We start from the raw sequence: 20,648 nt of genomic DNA on the forward strand, positions 1-20,648 counted from the left end.
AAAAAAGAGGAGGATTGGCAGATGTTAGCACAGGGCTGATAGCCACACAAAAAAACAAAACAAAACAAAACAGATTCCTGGGTTCCATTACCAGAAATTCTAAGTTAGTAAGCCTAAGTGTGAATCTGTGTTTTAAAAAATACTCCTCCGGTAATTCTGGTGACAAAGCCCAGTTTGTGAGGTCCTCAGCAGTATATAATCTTCAAGACTCCTTCCAGCATTAAATGTCTAGGATTCCATGATTCTACGTTTTGAAAGTGTCAGCTGTGTCGTACCATCTAAGGATATTAAGCTCCAACATTTCCTGGAAACACTACCCCACATGATGATCCACTCACAGCCTGACATGACAGAAATTTTCCTGGCCTTCTGATACCTGAAAGTAAACTTAACCCTTACAACAAAAGCTAAGACATTTAAAAGCAATGTGAAGTAACTTTTGTCAAGAAGTTATCATTCCAAGATAAACTAACAAGAGGCAAAATTTAATTAAGTTGAATAATTTTATTTTGTTCCCTTGCACTAAAAGTTTGACTTTAAAGAAATCTGTCCCTTAATCCCAAAAAAAGATGTGATTATCAAGCCTGAATGATGCAAAAACTAGGAAACCTGTCCCTGAGTAAAGGACTTTTGATTGACTTTTATTTGATATAGCTAAAAGAATAATAGAAGAATAAAAGAAAACAAAATATAATTAAAGTCATTATGTATGGAAGGGTTTTATTCTCTGATTTGGCAAAGCTAAAGATATGTTTACTCATCTAAAAGCTAAAAATGAATTTATTCATCTTCTCTACTATATAGGCAAAAAATAAATATATATTTACATTTATATATATAATATTTACATTTATATTTATATATAAATTTACATATATTTATATATATTTATATTAATATATATATAAATATATGCATAGGGGAAAATTATATACTCATAAATTCACAGCACACCAGTAACTCACAGATGGAGATAAAATTATAAAAGTGTACGTGTGTTTCCACACTGCAGAGTTACTGCCTCTATTGTAGCAATGTCAAGTTGCACAGTGCTCATTTGTTTATCATGTGTAAAGAAGTATCCTGCCAGCAACTCCAGTGCAGGGAGAGGGACAGTGGCTCTTGTTCATCTTTGCAGTCCTAACACAATACCTGGCACGTAATAGGTGTGCAATCAATGTTTATTGGATGAAAGAATGAATGAAGCTTTTATGCCCATGGTGCATACATGCAACAAAACATTTACTTAAAAAAATACTGCTTGTTCACCTACTACGTAGATGGTTCAATACTAGACGCTGAGCTTTTCCAAGTTTCCTTCCTTCCATCTCCTTGTGTAGGTCAAGTGAAAATATAACTCCCTACTTAAATCTTATGTCCTGCTTTCTATACTTTATTACACTGGTTTCTTCATGCCAATCCATTGAGGTCGCCTGCCTCAATAACGGCTTTAAGATTTGATGATAAGAAATGGTAACTATGACAAAGGAGTAGTGATTCTCCAAATGAACAAATACTGATAGTCATTTTTATAAGTCCTGTCTCTGTCTTATCTCTTAACCAATGCCTAAAGCCTATCTTACAGTTCCCTGTGATGAAGTGATGGGTTTCTAATATTTGACCTTGACTTGATCTCATATATACTCTACCTTGTTTTTTTGTTTTTTTGGTGAGGAAGATTGGCCTTGAGCTAACATCTGTTGCCAATCTTCCTCTTTTTGCTTGAAGAAGATTGTCCCTGAGCTAACATCTGTGCCAAGCCTCCTCTATTTTTTGCATGTGGGACACCGCCACAGCATGGCTTGATAAGAGGTGTGTAGGTCCAAGCCTGGGATCCAAGCCTGCAAACTCTGGGCCACCGAAGCAGAGCGTGCAAACTTAACCACCACGCCACCGGGCCATCCCTCTACCTTGTTTTTTAGTTTCCTTGAAAAAGATGCCTAGATATCAGAGATTGGAACCTCTAGCCTGCAGGTTTCCCCTAATCCTAAACTTAATTTTATCAGCATTATATCTAAGATCTGACTCCATTTATGGGAGCCAAAAGCACAGGTTGGAGAGCAAGAGAAACAGGCTGTAGTCTTAGTTCTGTCACCAGCTAACCATGAGACCTTGGGTCAGACCCCTCTTAGAGTTTGGAAGTACAGACTTCTTACGAAAACATCTCTCCTAAGTTTTCAGAGTCAAAACTCTAAGAGACCACAAGGTGGAGATAACTCCTTTATGCAAGTAAACCTTTTGCACTGCACATAAGATAGAATATTTCCCAATTAACAGAAAGTAAGGTTAGAGCTTCTCCATCAAAATGAGAAAAAGAAAGGATTTTGCAAGTGCTTGCGGTTGCAGAATTTAACTATTAAAATACTTTAAAATTTACTTGGTGTTGGAAATTCGGTAGGTTAAATTTTATTAACCCTAATTCTATTGTTTCCTTTTTAAAAATACTTAATTCCTTAAATCTAAGAGACTCTAATATAATTATCATACAAACAAGCAATATTAATACAAGCATAAGACATTTTCCTCTTGGAGCGCTAGCAAAATCACATTGGCTTCCCTGTCTTTGTTTTCCTCCTTCTCCCTTTCTCTCCCTTAACTAGAGAGAAAACATAAAGTGGCATCCTTTTAAAATTACACTGGTTTACATGTAATTGAGTTTAATTGTTCCATCCTAATTTACAATGCTGATGAGTAGAATATTACACAGAGCATTTTTATTTCCCTAAAACTAATCTCTGTATTTGATTTAGGTTTCCTTTTGTTTAAATGACTCCCTTCTGAGTTTTCTCTGCATCATAAGAACTCGATGGGAATCTGATCTCCAGGTCTCTGGGGAATCTGATTGTTCTCTGCAACTTCAACAATAACAACAACAACAAAATCAGATTTTCTTTTCCTTTCTTCCTAACTCTCTTGCTTTTATTGTCAAATGTTTACCTAGAAACTAGAAAGAAAAGAAACATAAAAATGCAAAAATTGAATAGGATTGGTGCTATTATGTTTGACATTTCAATGTAGTGTTTGGTTCTTTCTCCCTTGAAGCTCTGTTAAACTCCATATATAATGCATCTTGTAGTTGTTAGTGGCAGCACCATGGACATAAATGAAACGCCCATTTTGAGAACTAGAAGAAGAGTTGAGTCCTTACTGGCAAGATGCAGTAAACAACCATGGTTGCTAAATATGTTTCTCTCACTGCAATTCATCCTGCTGCTTCTGAGAAAAAGTGTTCTTCTATGAAATTTATTTAAACCAACTCTATTAGATACTGAGACCTCTATTTATTCATTATTAACATGTGACAACTGAAAGAGAGCCTTAACGATCCTTCTGTCATAGTCACAAGATCATAAGTAGTACTGTACTTTTTTCCAAATTTGTCATTGTGAATCAATGTTTATAATTACTTCCAAAATGAATTCTCATGTTCAAAATTTTTTACGACAATTTGAAATTACATCATGCGTAATGGATGTGCTTGTAATTGAAATATCCTCTGCCTTATTTGCTTTGATAAATCTTGTGGTTTGGACTTTATTTTATTGTAGAAATTCAATTTTTCATCCTAGTTTTAAAATATCCTGATGTCCTACTAGGCTCGGGGCACTGGGGTAGATACCCAAGTTGATACAAGCACAAATAATATATAGTCATTAACTTTAAGAAGCTCATAATTTGGTAAGGGGATAAGATAACATGTCCTCAAATAAGGCTCAATAAGAAAATTGCTATGAAAAGATTCAAACGAAGAATAATGGGGGATAGAAAGTGAAAGTATCAGGGCTGAAGAATGAGGTGTGGTGATTAAGAAAGGCTTTGAGGGTGAGAGATGGTCTCCTTGTGTGAAAGTTAGACTGTGCCCACAACAGCTTTGATACCTGCATCCTTATGAAGAAAGTTTTATATGGCTATATGTGTTGATTCCTCTCCTATCTCTTCAATTTTTGTGTCATTTTGAATTACATTAAAATTAATAGTGTTAATTTTAAACACATCCTAAAACATTTGCTATAAAATTGTATGAAGTAAACAGATGTCCGTAAGACCAAATCAGCCCCCATTAATTCAAAATTTGTGATAACTTGTATAAAGGCTAGCCTTATCAAATACCTTTGTTGATCAAACACTTTTGGCAATTACAATTTAAGAAAGAGATTTAAAAACAAGGGAAAAAAATGTTTTCAGATATCCTTAAAAACTTTAAAAGGGTACCAAGATAATCAAATACTACGCTAGATACATGTAATTTCCCTGTGTTTATTTCAATGGATGGTCTAAGAATTACTAATTAACAAAAACTCTAGTTTTTGTTACCATGTATTCTTAAAAGCAGTTAATTAAATCTGTTTCTTTTAAAATATTGTGTAAAATTTAGAGTTTTCATCATGTCCTAATGGGTTCTCCCATTTAGTCTGACTCAGTAAATTTTTACTAGATATAGGCCTTGAAAACTCATACAGGATTCTCAGGTTTAAAGGGCATACAATAATCCCCAGGAGCGACTTCTTCCATTCCCCCATGAGCGACTGGTGCCTGACCTTTCTGTCTTCTTCATGAGTAGACTTATGATTTACAACAGCTAATGGAGGTTCATGTGCCAGGTAAGAAAGCTGAGACTTGGAACGTTGCCGGATGGAAGCTCTGTAAATAGAAAGATGAAAGAGTCTGTAGATGGTGGGCAGGCTGGAACAGGACTCAACTGGTGTCCAAGTTTATATCACATGTGTCAAATAAACAGAAATGTTTGCTAGGGCACATGGTAACCAGAAAAAGGAGCTTCCTGGTTAGGTTTGACAGACCTCTTCTTAGGGCAAAGCTAATCAGGTTGGTTGCTCTGGGCCCCAAGCTAGACCCTGTTTCAGAGTGTACTCAAGAAGGGAGGAAGAGAAGGGGGGCCAAGTTGTCCCACTAGTCCACCAAAAAAAAAGATTGAAGACTCAAATCCATTCCAAATCCTCATAGTACTGCTAATTGCTGTAATGGCAGTGGTCCATTGACTCTACTTCCCTTCTGGTTGTAGGTTATAGCTTTGATCTCTCTCTCTCTCTTTCTCTCTCTCTGTCTATACCTGATGTTTACTTTAGTATAATGCTACTCCGATACAAATGAGCAAGTAGGATGAAATAGAGCCCCTAGTGAGATTTTCCCCAGGCTATATACCATCCCTAGGGATGCATTTAGTTAACAAATATCTTACTGAAATATAATTTAGCTTATACATATACATTTAGCATATTCATATACATATGAATATGAATAAATATATTTAGCTTCATTCATTCATTCATTCATTCATTCAACAGAGGCTTATTGGACACTTACAACACACAAAGCAATGCCAGGTGCTGTGAGGCATAGAAAGACTGGTCAGTCACAGACTTCTCCTTCAAAGAACTTAAAATCTTATAGATGAGCAACGTGTGTACCCAACCTTGATGTAAGGAAGAATGAGGTAAATGCTGTAAGGCAGGTTTGAATAAAGAAACGTATGGCAGGTGTTACCATGAAAGGCTTTGTGGAAGAGATGGCTAAGGTGGGATTTGGGTATTTGTAGGCTAGAGGGAAGAGCACTTATGATTGAGAGAACAGTGTAAACAGAAGCATGGAGACAGGAGAAAACAGGGTTACTAGTACAGTAAGTACAGGATAGATATGGGAAGTGATTGGTTCAGGTTGTTTTGGTTTTTTTCCTTAGATTTTTTGGGACGGAGACTCCTACTCTCCTCTAAGTTAAACTTGAAAGAATATGGCACTGGGAGCTGCTGGCAATTATGTTGAGACCCTTAAAGAGAAAAGCTTCCTGAAAAATGAAGCCAATAGTGAACAAAACGAGAGTTGAGAAGGGAAGAGGGGGAATCTATATGTATCTTGGAAGTATCACTGAAGTCCCAGCCTTGCCTGAAGCCAAAGCATCCTTGGACTATTTAGTTATATTAACAGATTCTCTCCCTTTAAAGGTTAGACCAGGTTGGGTTAGGTTTCTAGTTATTTGCAAATAGAGTCTTAAGTGTGAGAGGCAATGCTGAAGACTTGAGAGGAGGGAAGTTACATTATCAAAGCACTTAATCTGAAGTAATATGTTGTTGAGAGAGATGTTAGAGAGTAGGAGACCTGCATCAACTGTTTTAGTGCAATCTAGATGGAACCATTCCCAAGTCTCTCTCTGTCATTTGTATTTAGGTGAGATTAGACTAAAACTATTATCAAGGTGGTGCATGTCTATTATATATACTCATCTAGCCTTCTTGTGAAGGCAGTAACACATCAACCTAATTATTTTAATGTGTTCCCACATTCTGTTAATGGCATTGCCATCCTCTTAGTCACCCAGGTTCAACAAGGCACATTTATCTCAAGTCTTCTGTCTTCCTTGTTCTTGCACATTCAAACTGTTGCCAGGTCTCATTATGATCAGGCATAAAGCCACTCCTCACTCCTACTCCCTGCTACCAAACTGGCCTCTGGGACACTCCAGTTCCCTCCCATTAGACCTGAAACTCTACAACAACAGAGTCGTTTCTTAGGGTTAGGTAAGTAAGGTCAAGTTGTCTTCTCCAGAAGGTGTGAGGAGTAGGCATATGCCAACTGGAGGGAGCAGAGTGCATGACAGGGCTGAGACTTAAGGTCATGGACCTAAAACGCAAACCCAGAGCCTTGGAAGCCAAAGTAGGTGTATGTGGAGAAGGAGAGGGCATCAAAATATAGTTGACTACCTCCTAGTTCTGAGCATGGGAAGACCTAAATCCTTGTCCCCTCGGATTTCTACTACTTTAGTCTTATATTTCTTAAGTCTCTCTCTCTCTCCCTATTCCCCAAACCCTTCCACCTATCTAGCATAGGCTGTCCCAGTGAGACCACGGGCAGTAAGGGTACTAGGCAGTTGCCCTACCTGCCATATGTTTTCCCCACCACTCTACCATAAACACCCCTTTTCAGAAACCTATAGCATCTGCCTCTCCCTTTCTCAGAAGCTGTGTACCACTTCTCACTGCAAATAATAATTAATTCAGGGAATAAAAGCTCTGTCTCTCCCAACATTATTATTTAGAAAATTAATTACTGTTATCTATTAAATTGTCCTTGAACCTAAAATATATTACTAAAGAGGGGCTTAGCCATCAGAAAGACTGAAGCTAAGGAAATAACATACAAATTAACATTTCATTTAGTCATCTTTTAGCAAAATCTCTGTCAGCATACACAGTGAGATATTTTTAACAGACCTTCTTACTCAAACTTGTAAATATTTCTCTGCAGGAGGTTAATAGCTACTTTCTGGGTATAGCTTGTATTTCTGAATTTCTCATCCTAGTCACCAAAAGGTAGAATTTGTGAGAACTAATAGCCAAATATGAAATGTTTATATTAAAAATGGTTATCTGGTCCTAATAATGAACTGTAAGTAAAATACTTAGAACAGGGAGAATTTTGTTCATCTGAAAAGTTAAGAAATTATTTATTTTCTTGTTGACAGACCATGAGATACACGTCCTCTTCGCAATCTTTAACCTAGTGATAAAAAGAGATGCTGAGTCATTCTCTGTGTTTAAGAAGTTAGCTGGTATCTTCAGGTTCTGATTCTAATGGCCCTTATAATTTAATTTTTTTTATTCCAGTCAGAAAAACAAGATTAAATGTAATGCAAGATGTCTATAAAAATTGGCAATATTATTAGGCAATTGCCAGTTTCTTAGGCAATTTTTATAGCTTTTACTTTATAGAGTAACTTGAAGCTATTGCTTTATTATTTTCCAAATTCAATAAATTAATTAAAACTAGCATTTCTTGAAAATTTTCTGAATAGACCTGGTCTCAAAAGGAAAAATAAAGAACCCTAAGCATAAACTCAGTAAATTATTCTTTGAATATTAAAAATAAATAAATCTGTGTTTGAACTACTTGGAGCTGTTGCATGAATGTTTTATTTTAAACCTTTTTAACCATTTTTCAATGAACAATTCACTATCTTGAATGAGCAAGTCCTACAACTGAGCCTTTGCTCAGAGCACAGCCTTGAATTAAATGTCCTAGAAAAGGTAAGGACAATGGTAGAGAAATATGCTGTCAGCCCATTGCTTACCAATAGTCTCCTAACATGAAACAAAAATCTTGAATAACATTTTCACAAATACAGACAACTTCTCCTGTGTATTAAGAATTCCTCTAAATACACAAACTTTTAACATTGAAGGAACTATTTTATTGAAACTCTTAAACCAGGATGGAAGACTAAAAGTTACAGTCTTGCCATAGCATAGGCCAAAAGTGTGTTTTGAAAGTGAATACTCACATATTGATCCACAAAAAAACAAATGGTTCATGTTTAGGAAAATTCTCTTTAAGCATCAGAAAATACATTAGAAATATGTTGTAAATCTATTCCAGCTCAGTAGGTTAAAGAATGGAGCTAAAGATGTGAACTTGACCTTCATATAAGACAGTGCTTCATACCACAGGTAGCTTTGGGGACAAGACTCAACACAGAATTTTTAAAAAATTTTCCTTTCTAAGCTCAATAAACAGCATTTTAACTATAGAGCATCTCTATCATGACCCCATCCCCAATAAAGTTCAAATAAAAAATCTCCATGAACTGGAGACAGAAATGTCAGTATAGTAACCAAGGATTCATTTACGTGTTCGTGTTACACTAGACCTGGGCTCTCCTTGTGGTACCTGAGATATTGCCTGAGGATCATAGCTGCAGAGGGCTCCTAGGAATAATTGAAAACTTTAAAACCTGCTCCATGGCTTGAGCTTACCTTAAACTAGCCTGGTAGCTCCCTCTGCTAAAGGTCTGTTTTCTCTCAAGTAAGGCACCTTCAGTTTCGTCTTTTCCTGTTCAACACAACACAAGTGATTCCTTAGTGTATACAATAAGCAGAACCATATAACAATAAAATTATTTACTATGCTTGCCTAGCATATTGTTACTATGTCTGATGCTAAAACATTCTATTAACTTTAGTGCAGTAAATGAAACTCAGCACTTGTCTAGCACATTCTAACAAAAAATTTCAAAATACTCAGCAAGATTGAATCTTTTGAATTGTAGATAGTCTATGTGTTGTCAGCACAGAAATAGATATCCCATAGCTGCAGCCTAAATGAATCATAAAAAACTTAAAGGAAGCCCACTAGAAGTGGGAAAAAAATGATAGACTCACCAAATTTTTAAAAAATCTTTTCAGAATAAATCACATGTTCAATGTCATCATACCCAATGGAGTTCACAAATCCAGATATGATATGGTAGAGAGAGTTTGAAGCGGTTGGTTAAGACAGGTTGAGATAAACCACCAAATGTGAAAATTCAGATTGAAAAAGAGAAGGTGCACTAGGGCCAGAAGTTATCTATTTACATCAGTGAAAATAAGCATAAAACTTTTTAGTCACTAATTCACTCAACCAATCAGAAGAGAGATCCTACTGTGTGCAGGACACTCTAGGAAGCCTCTCCTATTTGCAAAGTGCAGGGGGGAAAAGGGGAAGGAATTGAAAGTTCTTCCACAGAAGACCTGGGTTTTACTCTATGACTTGATCAATAACTAAACCTCCTGAGTTTCTGTTCTTTTCTTTATCGTCTATATAATGCCTCCCAGGGCTGTGGGGAGAACAAACAAGACAGTGTATACTAAAATGCATTGATATCCATAAAGCATTATATATGCTAACTATTTAGCATAATGTACAAGCATAATGGAAAAGACACTTGCCCTTTACGTCCTCTTCATTAAGAGCTTGATCTCCTTGACTTTGCAAAGTCACTAGAGTGAAGTAAACTCCTTTCCTTTCCAACAATTCTTTATGGGTGCCTCTTTCCACTGCTGTACCATGTTCAAATCCAATAATGACGTCTGCGGCTCTGACTGTGGATAGGCGATGAGCGACTGAAATGATTGTGTGTCCATGCTGAATCTGCAAGAAGGTACAGTGAGCCATTAAATGAGACCATAAGACAGAGCTAACTTTGACATTTGGATCATCTCAGAATCCACAGGTAAGTCAGAGCCTCAGTCCCTGGGAAAATCCTTAAATAGGCCGTGTAGACATTAGAAAAGGCCAGCACACTTTCTCATGGTCATAAACACCATCACACATTGGTCCAGTTTCTGCTATTAATTAACAGCTAAAAACAAAAAAGGAAAAATTTTAAATCACATATTATAAGGTAGACTAAACAAGATTTTAAATGTGCAGCTTTTGGAAGCACATCATACTGTCTTCTATTCAGCTGTGAGGAACATTGTAGTCAGTCAGTAATTTTTAGACAATCAAATTAGATACACTGACTCACGTAGTGTTTCTCTCTCTCTTTCTCTCTCCTCTCTCTGTCTCTCTCTCTCCTCTCTCAATGAGCTGCGTTTCCTACAGCAGCACAAGCATTTCCACACGGACCTGTACAGTGAACTCAGACTTTCAACAAACCTTACTCAATGCCTCTTGTACCATGGCTTCACTCTCATTGTCCAGTGCTGAGGTGGCCATGTCCAACAGCAGGATCTTGGGGTTTCGGACAAGGGCCCTAGCAATGGCTACTCTTTGTTTCTGGCCGCCACTCATCTGGCCTCCTCCTTCTCCAACAAGAGTGTCGAATTGCTAGGAAGAAGATGACATCAGTAATGAAAAGGAAGAATTTGATGGCTCCTGACACTGATCCATTATGAGGTCCTTTCTAGCTTCCTCCTCAAGCATGAATTTTCACAGGTCCAACTTTAACTGAAAGAAATACCCTTTCCTGAAACAGCTTATTGTCTAATCGATATTTGTGTGTAAGGTAAAGAAATTGATTTATTCTTTCATTCCCAGGTTCACTGGGCTGTATAAATGTTTCTCTTTAGCTCAGCTACAAATAAAATGTTTCCACCAAAGTAAAAGTTGATCAGGGTCCCGAAAATCCATATTAAAGGATTAAAGCATGTATCAAATCCTTGTCTCTTTTCTCTAGCTAGACAACACAGCAAAATGCAATGCTAACACTGTCTCTATACCATGAACAAAAGCTCACACTAGCTTTATAATCATTACCATCTACAGCAAATAGTTGCTGAGTATCGTGCATGTCTAGCATTACGTTGGCATCTCACAATGAGGCATTGTTGTCAGACTCTTATTTTGCTTATTATTAGCCAACATGAGTTGAGCACCTACCATGTATAAAGCATGGAGCTGAGCTCTTTACACATATCATCTCATTTAGTCCTCACAGATGCCCCATGATGTAGGTACTGCTGTTCTCCTCGATTGGAAATGCTGGGGTGTAAGGGGTAAAGTAACTTGCCCAAGTTCATAAAGCTTGCAAGTGGAGAAGCTGGGACTTGTATGGAGGCAGTCTGATTCTAAAGCTTTATACGCTTTAACCACTAGACTATATCACACACAGCTGCAATCCTATTCAGGTAATTTAGAAGGCCGAAGAGGAAGCGTTCTAGAGCACTGACTCCGGAGCCAGACCACCCGGGTGTGAACTTTGTCTCTCCTTCCTTGAGCAAGTTATTTGACCCCTGGGAACCTCAGTTCTCCATCTATAGACAGGGATAATAATAGTAGCTGCCTGACAGGATGCTTGTGACAGTTAAATGAGTTAATAGATGTAAGGTGCTTAAGACAGTGCCTGGTACGTAGTAAGCACTATATATGTGTTAACTAGTAATAATAACTCTTCTTGGATGTAGCAGACCATTGGCCACAAAGTCCATATAAGTATGCTATAAGTATATGGAGCTGGTTTCTGTTGTTGTTGTTTAACATGAAGATAAATGCGGAATTGTTTAATATGTGGGATGCAGTACTGAGGACACAATATTAGCTGCCTAAGCACAAGAAAATTAAAGAACAGTGACAATGGTAGACATCAAAAAAACATTGTGCAAGTTCCTGCCACATGACAAATTTATCATCTGCATAGAAAAATGCTTAATAGATGGAATAAGGAAATTGTATATATGTCAAAGGGAGTTTTTAAAAGAAAGTTCCCCAGTTTGCTAGATTTTTAATATAGTAACAACATGTTTTCAGACAAAGGGGAAAACTCATGGTACATTTCCAGGCATGAAAGTAAAACACGACATTAAGAGTTTAATGATCTAGGATTCAAACGAAAAGAAATGCATATTATTGTGTGACTTTTTTCCTCCTATGACTTCTGGGTTTCCCTCTGGAATGAGAGGCTAGGGGTACCTGTGGCAGGTCCATGATGAAGTTGTAGGCGTTGGCTTCCTTGGCAGCTCGGATTATATCTTCCATCGTTGCATCTTCTCTGCCATAGCGAATATTCTCTGCAATGGTGGTGGAAAACAGAACGGGTTCTTGCTCCACTATGCCAATCTGAGCTCTAAGCCACTGAATGTTAAGAGAGCGAATGTCATGGCCATCCAAAGTCACCTAGAGAACAAGAGCAGAACATCACATCTCTTAGACCCCTTCTGAATCGTAATACTATGGTGTACTTGACCTACAGGGAGAAAAAATAGAGACTGACAAAATTGTAACAGAAACTATTCCTCTTGTACTGTGGTTGTTAATATAAGGATGACAATATATAATTGAAATCAAGTATAGCTGTAGGAAAATTCATTGCAGAAACACAAATGATGTAAAGGTCACTTAATTTAATACTATTGGTCCAGGAATGGAAAAGTTTCAATTCCTCATTAAATAGTAGAGTCAGTTATTTACCATACTTCGAATATTTTTATTATCTTTTGACTTGTGACCAAAAATGGACTTCAAAAGGATACAATGACAATAAGTAATGATCCTTATCTTGTGTATGTGTTTTATAGTAAAATCTTACTTTCTGGCCAGATTCATCAAATAACATTTTGCTGTTCAAAAGCAATTGAAAGTGTAAGCAGCATGAGCAAATAAAAATTACTATTAGCAAAAACATGAAAATTTTACATCAAGAAACCATGATTTCTATATAGTCAGAGTGTAGTTATGGTGGTATATAGTAGAGAATACCCAATCCGAGAATGAAATATCTGTGAAAAAGGAAAACTCGATTATGTCTGCCATGTCAGTGTAACAGTACGTGCATTACAGAAACTCGTTGCATTGAAGCCATTTAATATACGGTCAAATGATTCTATCTCAAGGCATCAAGGAGATGTTGGCAAGAATGATTTTGAGACAGAGTGAAAAGAGCATAGCCTTTGGCATCCAACAGACCTGGGTTTAAATCTGGGGCAAGTCTCAATCTCTCTATTACTCTCTGCTTCCTCATTTCTAAAATGGGCATATTTACCTTTGGGGATCATTGTGAAAGTAAGTAACCAGTTTTATAAAGTACTTGACATATAATATGTAATGAATAAATGTCAATTATTAATAGTTATTTTCTTAGTTTCAGTCTATGTTTATAGTCAAATAAACACAAGGAAAAAGAGACCACATAGTTTGTGAAATTATGTATATATTTTTTTAAACCTAACTTCTCCAAGTAGTAATCAAGAGCTGTTTTCTGTGAATTCTAGCCATGTAAGGTTTCCTATCTTTAGCATTTGGAGAACTTTAGGAAACAATAATGATTATGTCACAATGTGAAGAAAGAAATGGAAATGTTAGTTCAATGAAGAGGCAGCAATACCATTTTGAATATATCTGCACATTCAGTTGTATCACTGAGTGAATGGGTTGGTAATTCACTGAACATGACCACTATGCAGGGAATTAGTCCAGTCAATTCAGTCAAAACTCATTAAGTCAACTACACATGTCAGGATGGTCTTAGTGTATGCTAGGCCTTTGTGCTTGACCACTATATCATCATTTGCAATCTCCTGTCTCCATGTATTGAAAAGTTTCTGGAAGACACACACCATGCCTTCACTGGGGTCATAGAATCGCTGAATGAGCTGTAGTGTTGTGCTTTTCCCAGCTCCACTGGATCCCACCACAGCTGTCATTTCCCCTGATTTAACGACCATGCTGAGGTTATTTAAAATCTATGGAGAAAAAAAAAAAGAACAATGTTCAGATTGTCAGCAATTAGGCTACAAGTTAGGATGCTTTGTGAAGACACCATGTATCTATTTGGTTATGCCCCCAAAGCGATATCCATCGATATCCTTCAATAACCAGTAAATCAGTAAACAGTGCCTAGGATGAGGTTTTAGTATTTAGCACATTAGTTATTATTTAACTGATAGTTGCAGCCAACAAATAAAATGTTGTGTTGTAACATTACTGAAATAAATAAGTCATGCTAACTTTTAAAAGTATATTTCAGAATCTAATTTAAAACACTTCTGAAATACTAGGATACCCCAAGGAGACTGTCTCGATTAGTTGAGGGAAGAAAGCCATTTAGTCAGAAATATATTACTAATTTACTGATCACAGATTAATAATAAACCAATTTGCAAATTTTAAGCTGTCATATACTTGTGTCGTGTATGAAAATACTACTTGAATAACTTTACCTGACAAATGTTTGTGGTGTTTGCTAGCTACAAAGCACTGTTAAAGGCAGGGACTGAATGCTGAGAAGTCTAGACGAACAAGAAACTAACTCGTAACGATCGGTTGGATATTTTCACCACTTCAGTGGTGATTTTTGTACTTACTATGTAAAGGTGGTTTGGGGTCCTCTATGTGACAAAATCTCACATGTCTTTCATTTCACACAAGAGAGTCAGGCTTGCAAATACATTTCCACTCACTGGACTGTATAGGACTGTAAGCTCCCCCAGGGCAGGCAGGCATCGAGTGTACTTTTTTATATTATAGCCCCAGTACAATGTAGCGCCTAGCAGAGCTAAATACATACTCATGAGATGAATGAAGAATATTTATGGGTCTAAGTAAGAAGATTTTACTAAAACAAACTTTGGTATTGGGAATAGAAGATAAAACAGAAATGAAATAAATGTGTTTCAATTCAACCAGTATTTGTTGAACAGCTATTATGAGTTGGTTCTGAACAGATATTATAAAGGACTTTTTTAGCCATCCATTCAAAAGTCTTTACTGAGGGACTACTATCTTGTGATTTATATTTCACAAAGCACTTTTACATATGTTATGACATTTAAAGTTTACATACATATGTGATATATAACATTAATCAAAAAGATACCTTAGAAATGTAATCAGAATATACATATGTCCCTATGTTATGTATATGTACGGTATATGTGCGTGTGTATATATATATTTACCTACATTATAGGCATGTAGTATCAGAATTAAGTTGCATAGGATTTAGTTCTGTGCGGATAACAGAAATATTATTAAGAAAGGGTGGCTAGAGATAGTCTGTTAAAAATGAAGAATAAGTCTCATTTCAAAGCCAATTCATTCAGGGGGAGTAGATCCTAATTTTCCTATAGAGTGATTGCCTTGAAAGATACTTGCTCAGCAGGTGCAGGAAAACTGTACATTTTCTTCACCACATGCCTGGGACAATCACCTAGTACAAGGCGCGGGAGCATAGTATCACAAGATTACCTTTCCTCCAAGGACGGACCTAGTGACCATTGTGAAGGTACAGACGGGAAGTACAAAACGACAAAGACAGCACATTTCCTTTGCCACTTCAGGCCCTACCCACTGAGCGTGCTCCGCCTTCTGCAGTCTCTAAGGAGGTGGTTGACAAAGCTGTACTTCTTGATTGTTCTGCTTGCCTTGCAGTTTATTTAGCTTGTGCTTACAACGACAGGACTTGCCACTCATTTCAACAGAGCATCACAGTTGACTTCACCTGAATGTGTGCCAGACTGCGTTCCTGGCAGAGGGATTTGCACATTATTATTATCACAAAGGACTGTGGTAGGTCACCTGAGAAATGACACAACACCTGAGGACACATCCGGATAAACATGCTTCTGTTCCTTGTTCCTGGAAACTGAGTCATGCTTCAGAAAAACAAGTAATTTGTGGCTCTGGAAATGAATCATCAAAGAAGAAAATGCCGTTGTTCCTGGGGAAAAGATTGGCACTTACCTTCACCTCTGGTCTGGAAGGATAGTAGAAGGTCACATTATGGAACTCAATTTCACCCTTAATTCGATCCAACTTGTAACCATCTTCTGACATGCAGTCGATGATGGGTTTCTGGAGTGGAATATAAAAGGGATACAGCAACTACATGTATTATATGTATTTACTGTCCATCTCAGTTTGAATTTACTCATAAAACAGAACAATAACCAGGTAAAACATTTCAGAGCTATGCTAAAGATAAGTTACTTTCACATTAAATAATTATTAATAATAATAATAATACCATTTATTGAGATATTAATATGGGATATATTACTATATATTAATAGCATTAATATATTACATTACATATATGATATATTGATATTTAATCAAGCATACACAAATAATTAATATGATTAATTATAATTAATATAAAATATGTCAATTAATATATAGTATTATTACATTAGTAAATGCAATTTAATGTTTTATTATTTATTGATACAATACTATGACATACTATTATATTATTACATAATAATATAATATATAGTATTGACATAATTAATATATTAGTATATAATATATTAATATTATTATGAGTTGTTATATTATTAAGATATCATGGAAGACAATGTACAACGTGTTTTAACATGCTTTTCTTGATTTATGTAATTGTCACTCTAACCTAACTAGACATTTTTTCGCTTGAGGAAGTAGAGGAGTCTCAGAGAGCTTCAATAGTTTGCTTAAGGCCACATACAACCAGTTAACCAAGCTGGGATCCAGTAGTACTCTACATTTGAGTATCTATTGTAGATGATGATTAAAAGTAACTGAATATCCTCAAGTGGTGTCTTCAAATACTACCAACTTTCAACTGATATGCTGAATTTCACCTCTGTTGTTGTTAGTAGTGAGCCTCTAGAACATAACCATTCCAGTTAATCAGACAAGAGTGAGGGCCATCTCCTGCTACCAGAACACTTTACAGTCAGCTTCTTCCCTCTTCCACACTAGTGAGAGAAATTCGTCATCATATCTCTATTTGAGGCTATAGTGTAATCTACTTTCTTCTTCTTGGGTCTCTAGTAAAGATAATAAAATAATGTTTAAATGTCTTAATTGTTTCTAAAAAGCTTCAGGGGTGTTTTCAACTCATCATCTTATTTGAGCATATAAGAACCCTAAAAATGGGGTAGAATTTGGATTGCTCAACATTTCTGTGTGGTTTTCAACAACCTCTTTATACTCCAATATATGAAACCCCAAAATATAAGACAGATATAGTGATGAGCAGTTTTCTCAGGCAGGTAATAGCCTCATTGTTTAACAAAAAATACTTATGGTTTAGGGGACCCACGAAGCACCTCTGGATTTCCAGGGCTCCTAACTCTTAGCCCAGGGCATTTTTTCAGAGAGGAAGAACAATATATTGCCATCTTCCACCTTTTGTTCTTGGATTTTGACTCTCTAGCTTGACCACCAATGTGTTGCAATAGATTAACCAGGAAAATCTCAGCCAGGCTACCAGGGTCCTTTACAAGCTTGTAAAGACTTTCTGTCGCATTTAGAGGATAATCCAATCTTATGAACCTGGCCTTAAAGTCCTGCATGATCTGGCCCCTTCCAATCTCTCCAGCCTCTGTCCCTTGTTCACTCTGTTCAGTCACACCAACTGAAATTTAGTCCTTGTTTTAGTTCCTTGAACTCACTAAGCCCTTTTCCAACCTGGAGGTCTCTCTTCTCTGAATACCCTCCGTGCTCTCACCTCCCTGCACCACTCCTCCCCCCAGGTCCCCTTTGCATGGCTGATTCCCCTTCTTTGCTTCTCAGCTCAAATATTACATGTTCCAAGATGATGTCACCATCACTCAATTTAAAGACTCCTTCCCCCACCCCAATTACTGTCACCTTGACCTATTTTATTTCCTTCATTGTACTTATGACTGTCTAATATTTTCTTTCTTTGACTGTGCCTACTTCTTTATTGCCTGTTTCTCAGTATGGTATGAGAGCAGGGGCCTTATTTGTTCTATTTCACTCTTGCTCTCCCAACTCATAATGGAGTCTGGCTCCTAACAGCACCTATTAAGTATTGTTGAATTAAGAATTGTGATAGCTCCTCATATTTTTTAACATTGAGGGTAAATTCCTCAGGAGTTCATTCCTCTCCCCACCCCCAACCTGCTAATGGCCTTTACTTCCTACATACCCGGTCTATTGTTTCAAAAATGCTGGTGGCCGCTGCACGTCCAGTTGCAAAGGCTTCCAAACAAGAAGACATATTGCCAAGATTTAAAGCTCCTACTACGACACCAAGGAAAATCTGAAATGAAAAGAGATAGACATCGTTTTCATGTGTTTTTGTCAATTCGTCAATAGTGCTCACTATCATTTGGACTATGCATGTAAACTCGGGGATTTCTCAGAAACACTCTTGCGTGGGAATTTGAAAGCTAAATAGCTCTTTGGAAACACCTGGAATAGTTTTTGTTCTGTAAGGCATCTCCAATTTTTCTACTGATTTAAAAGACTACATTATTTTTGTCTGAATATCACTCTTCTACAAAGAACATGTTTTGAAATGAGTAAGAGGTCTAAGCAAGGCAGCTTGTAGACATAGAGTGGGTTAGAACAGTGAGATGATAATTTGATTCGTTACATAAACAGCCTTATAATGGTTTTCTGGTTAAAGGGTCACTGAAAACAATAAAAACACTACCGTTAGCTTGACTGTCTGAGACACTAGTACATGCAATGCTGATCTGGTACTACTCTACTACCACTACACCACTACTAGCATAATAATAACAATAATAATAAGATATGTTCCTAAGTGCTTTACCTGCATTACTTCATTTAATTCTTACAATAGAAGAGGAAACCGAGGTGTATGGAGGTTACCTAACTTACCCTATGTCGCAACATGTATTAAGTGGTAGAGCAGTATTTGTACCCAGGTTCTTGACTGACGCTCTTTCTAGCTCCCAGGCTCATCTGCTGCTGACTGCATGCAGGTGGAGTGACCAGATTCCTGTGCAGAGCTGGGAAGCTATCCTTTGACTCACCAACCCAGCCATCTCGCTAAGTTAGGGGAAGCCTGCCTAATCAGTACCAGATATTCCTGGCAAATAGCACTCTGTTTATTAAGAGGCAATGAGGCAATTCCTTAGATTGGCCTCTAGGAGGAGCACAAGACTCCTTCTCCCCAACCCTTCAACCAAAGAATGGGTGCTAGTCACATGACTCCCATGGAGGATGTTTCATTGGCTACCATCTAGTGGGGACTGGAGTTATTTGCTGAGCTAAAGGTTGGCTTCTGTGGGAATGTTATCTTTTTCAGGTAACCAAATGATCTTAGTCTGTGGTGGTTTCCACGTAATCAAATGATCCTGGTCTGTGGTGGTTTCCATGTAATCAAATGATCCTAGTCTGTGGTGGTTTCCATGAGCTGGATTCTCCCACTGGTTATATCACATCGGGGCTAAATACTCCTGACTCTCTCCCCATTCTCTTTATTCCTTATGGCCTGACCATGAGGCCTCTCAGAGCCTTCCAGTCATCTCCCTCCCTCTCCAGTAACCTTTACATTCCACACATCAGGATGACATGGGCCAGGCCCCTTTTTCCTTCTCCTTGAATTCCCTACTCTATCTATGGGGACAAACATCTTCTCTTCGTCTGCCCTTCTTGTTCCTGTCCTTAATTACAGCAGGTAATTCCTCCCATGGGCACATTAATCTTTCAAGCCCCAGTTTCTTTATCTGTAACACAAGGATGATGATAGCATATGCCTCATGAAATTGTGATGAGGATTAAATGAGATAATATGTGTAAAGGTGATTAATTGAATGCCAGCCACATAAATAATAGTGATGATGATGATGAAAGAAATGAGATTCTACACCTAGGAAGTGATAAGACGAACAGACAGAACAATACTTGTGGTCTAATTTTGGTTAAGACCACCTTCACCAGAGATCTTCCTACCTGAGCAAAGAAAGTCTTCCCCACATCCTAGATCAGGGGTCAGCAAATATTTTCTGTAAAGATCCAGATAGTAAATATTTTAGGCTTTTCAGGCCATATGGGCTCTGAAATAACTGGTATTCAATTTTGTTATGTAGCACAAAAGCAGCTATAGACAACAGTAAAGAAATGATTGTGGCTGTGTTCCAGTAACACTTTATTTACAAATACAGACAGCAGGCTGGATTTGGCTTGTGGGCTATAGTTTGCTAACCCCTGGTCTAGATTCTAGACTAATTCACTAGGGGCCTAAACTGATGTTTGGGGTCAACTCTTTGCTCAGCCTGGCCTTGCAAGCACTACCTCAAGCAAACGTCTCTCTCAGAGTTCTTAAGTGAAGAATGAGTGAGACAGGACAGAGGCACATACCTAATACCGTCACAGTAGCTAGCACACATCCCAATAGACCTTCAGTTCTCACCCCAAATATCACACTCTTTAGGCCTGTGAACAGTAGTGTGGGAAGAGGGAGGGCAAGAGAGACTGCTTGGGGACAATCTGTCTGTGGGTGTGCTGTGCTGGAGAAAAGGGGACCTGTGGCCCCTTGGAAGATGGATTCAGAGGTAGGAAAACAGTGGTTAATGGATCAGGCCCTAGAGTCACAGAGACCTGAGTTCAAATCCCTCTCTATGCCACTTGGCACATATTTCTCAACCACATGGCTCTGTTTCATTTTTAAGTGGTAG

At 37.5% G+C, this 20,648-nt stretch overlaps 1 protein-coding gene across 3 annotated transcripts in view; it reads right to left on the reverse strand.

Moving 5' to 3' along the window:
* Positions 1 to 20,648, reverse strand: part of ABCB11 (ATP binding cassette subfamily B member 11) — an 81,159-nt gene that overhangs the window by 29,443 nt on the left and 31,068 nt on the right. The window contains exons 10-17 of one of the 3 annotated variants that reach the window (XM_058549197.1): positions 18,146 to 18,259; positions 15,949 to 16,059; positions 13,824 to 13,949; positions 12,181 to 12,384; positions 10,429 to 10,599; positions 9,717 to 9,918; positions 8,763 to 8,832; positions 4,539 to 4,641 (exon numbers count right to left, since the gene is read on the reverse strand). In XM_058549197.1, coding sequence (XP_058405180.1) covers positions 4,539 to 4,641; positions 8,763 to 8,832; positions 9,717 to 9,918; positions 10,429 to 10,599; positions 12,181 to 12,384; positions 13,824 to 13,949; positions 15,949 to 16,059; positions 18,146 to 18,259 — 1,101 coding nt within the window. Of the gene's footprint in view, positions 1 to 4,538; positions 4,642 to 8,762; positions 8,839 to 9,710; positions 9,919 to 10,428; positions 10,600 to 12,180; positions 12,385 to 13,823; positions 13,950 to 15,948; positions 16,060 to 18,145; positions 18,260 to 20,648 lie in introns of all 3 variants that reach the window. The other 2 variants (XM_058549195.1, XM_058549196.1) reach the window with 2 other exon arrangements.

Source organism: Diceros bicornis, chromosome 10, assembly GCF_020826845.1.
Source record: "Diceros bicornis minor isolate mBicDic1 chromosome 10, mDicBic1.mat.cur, whole genome shotgun sequence".
Classification (NCBI taxonomy): domain Eukaryota; kingdom Metazoa; phylum Chordata; class Mammalia; order Perissodactyla; family Rhinocerotidae; genus Diceros; species Diceros bicornis.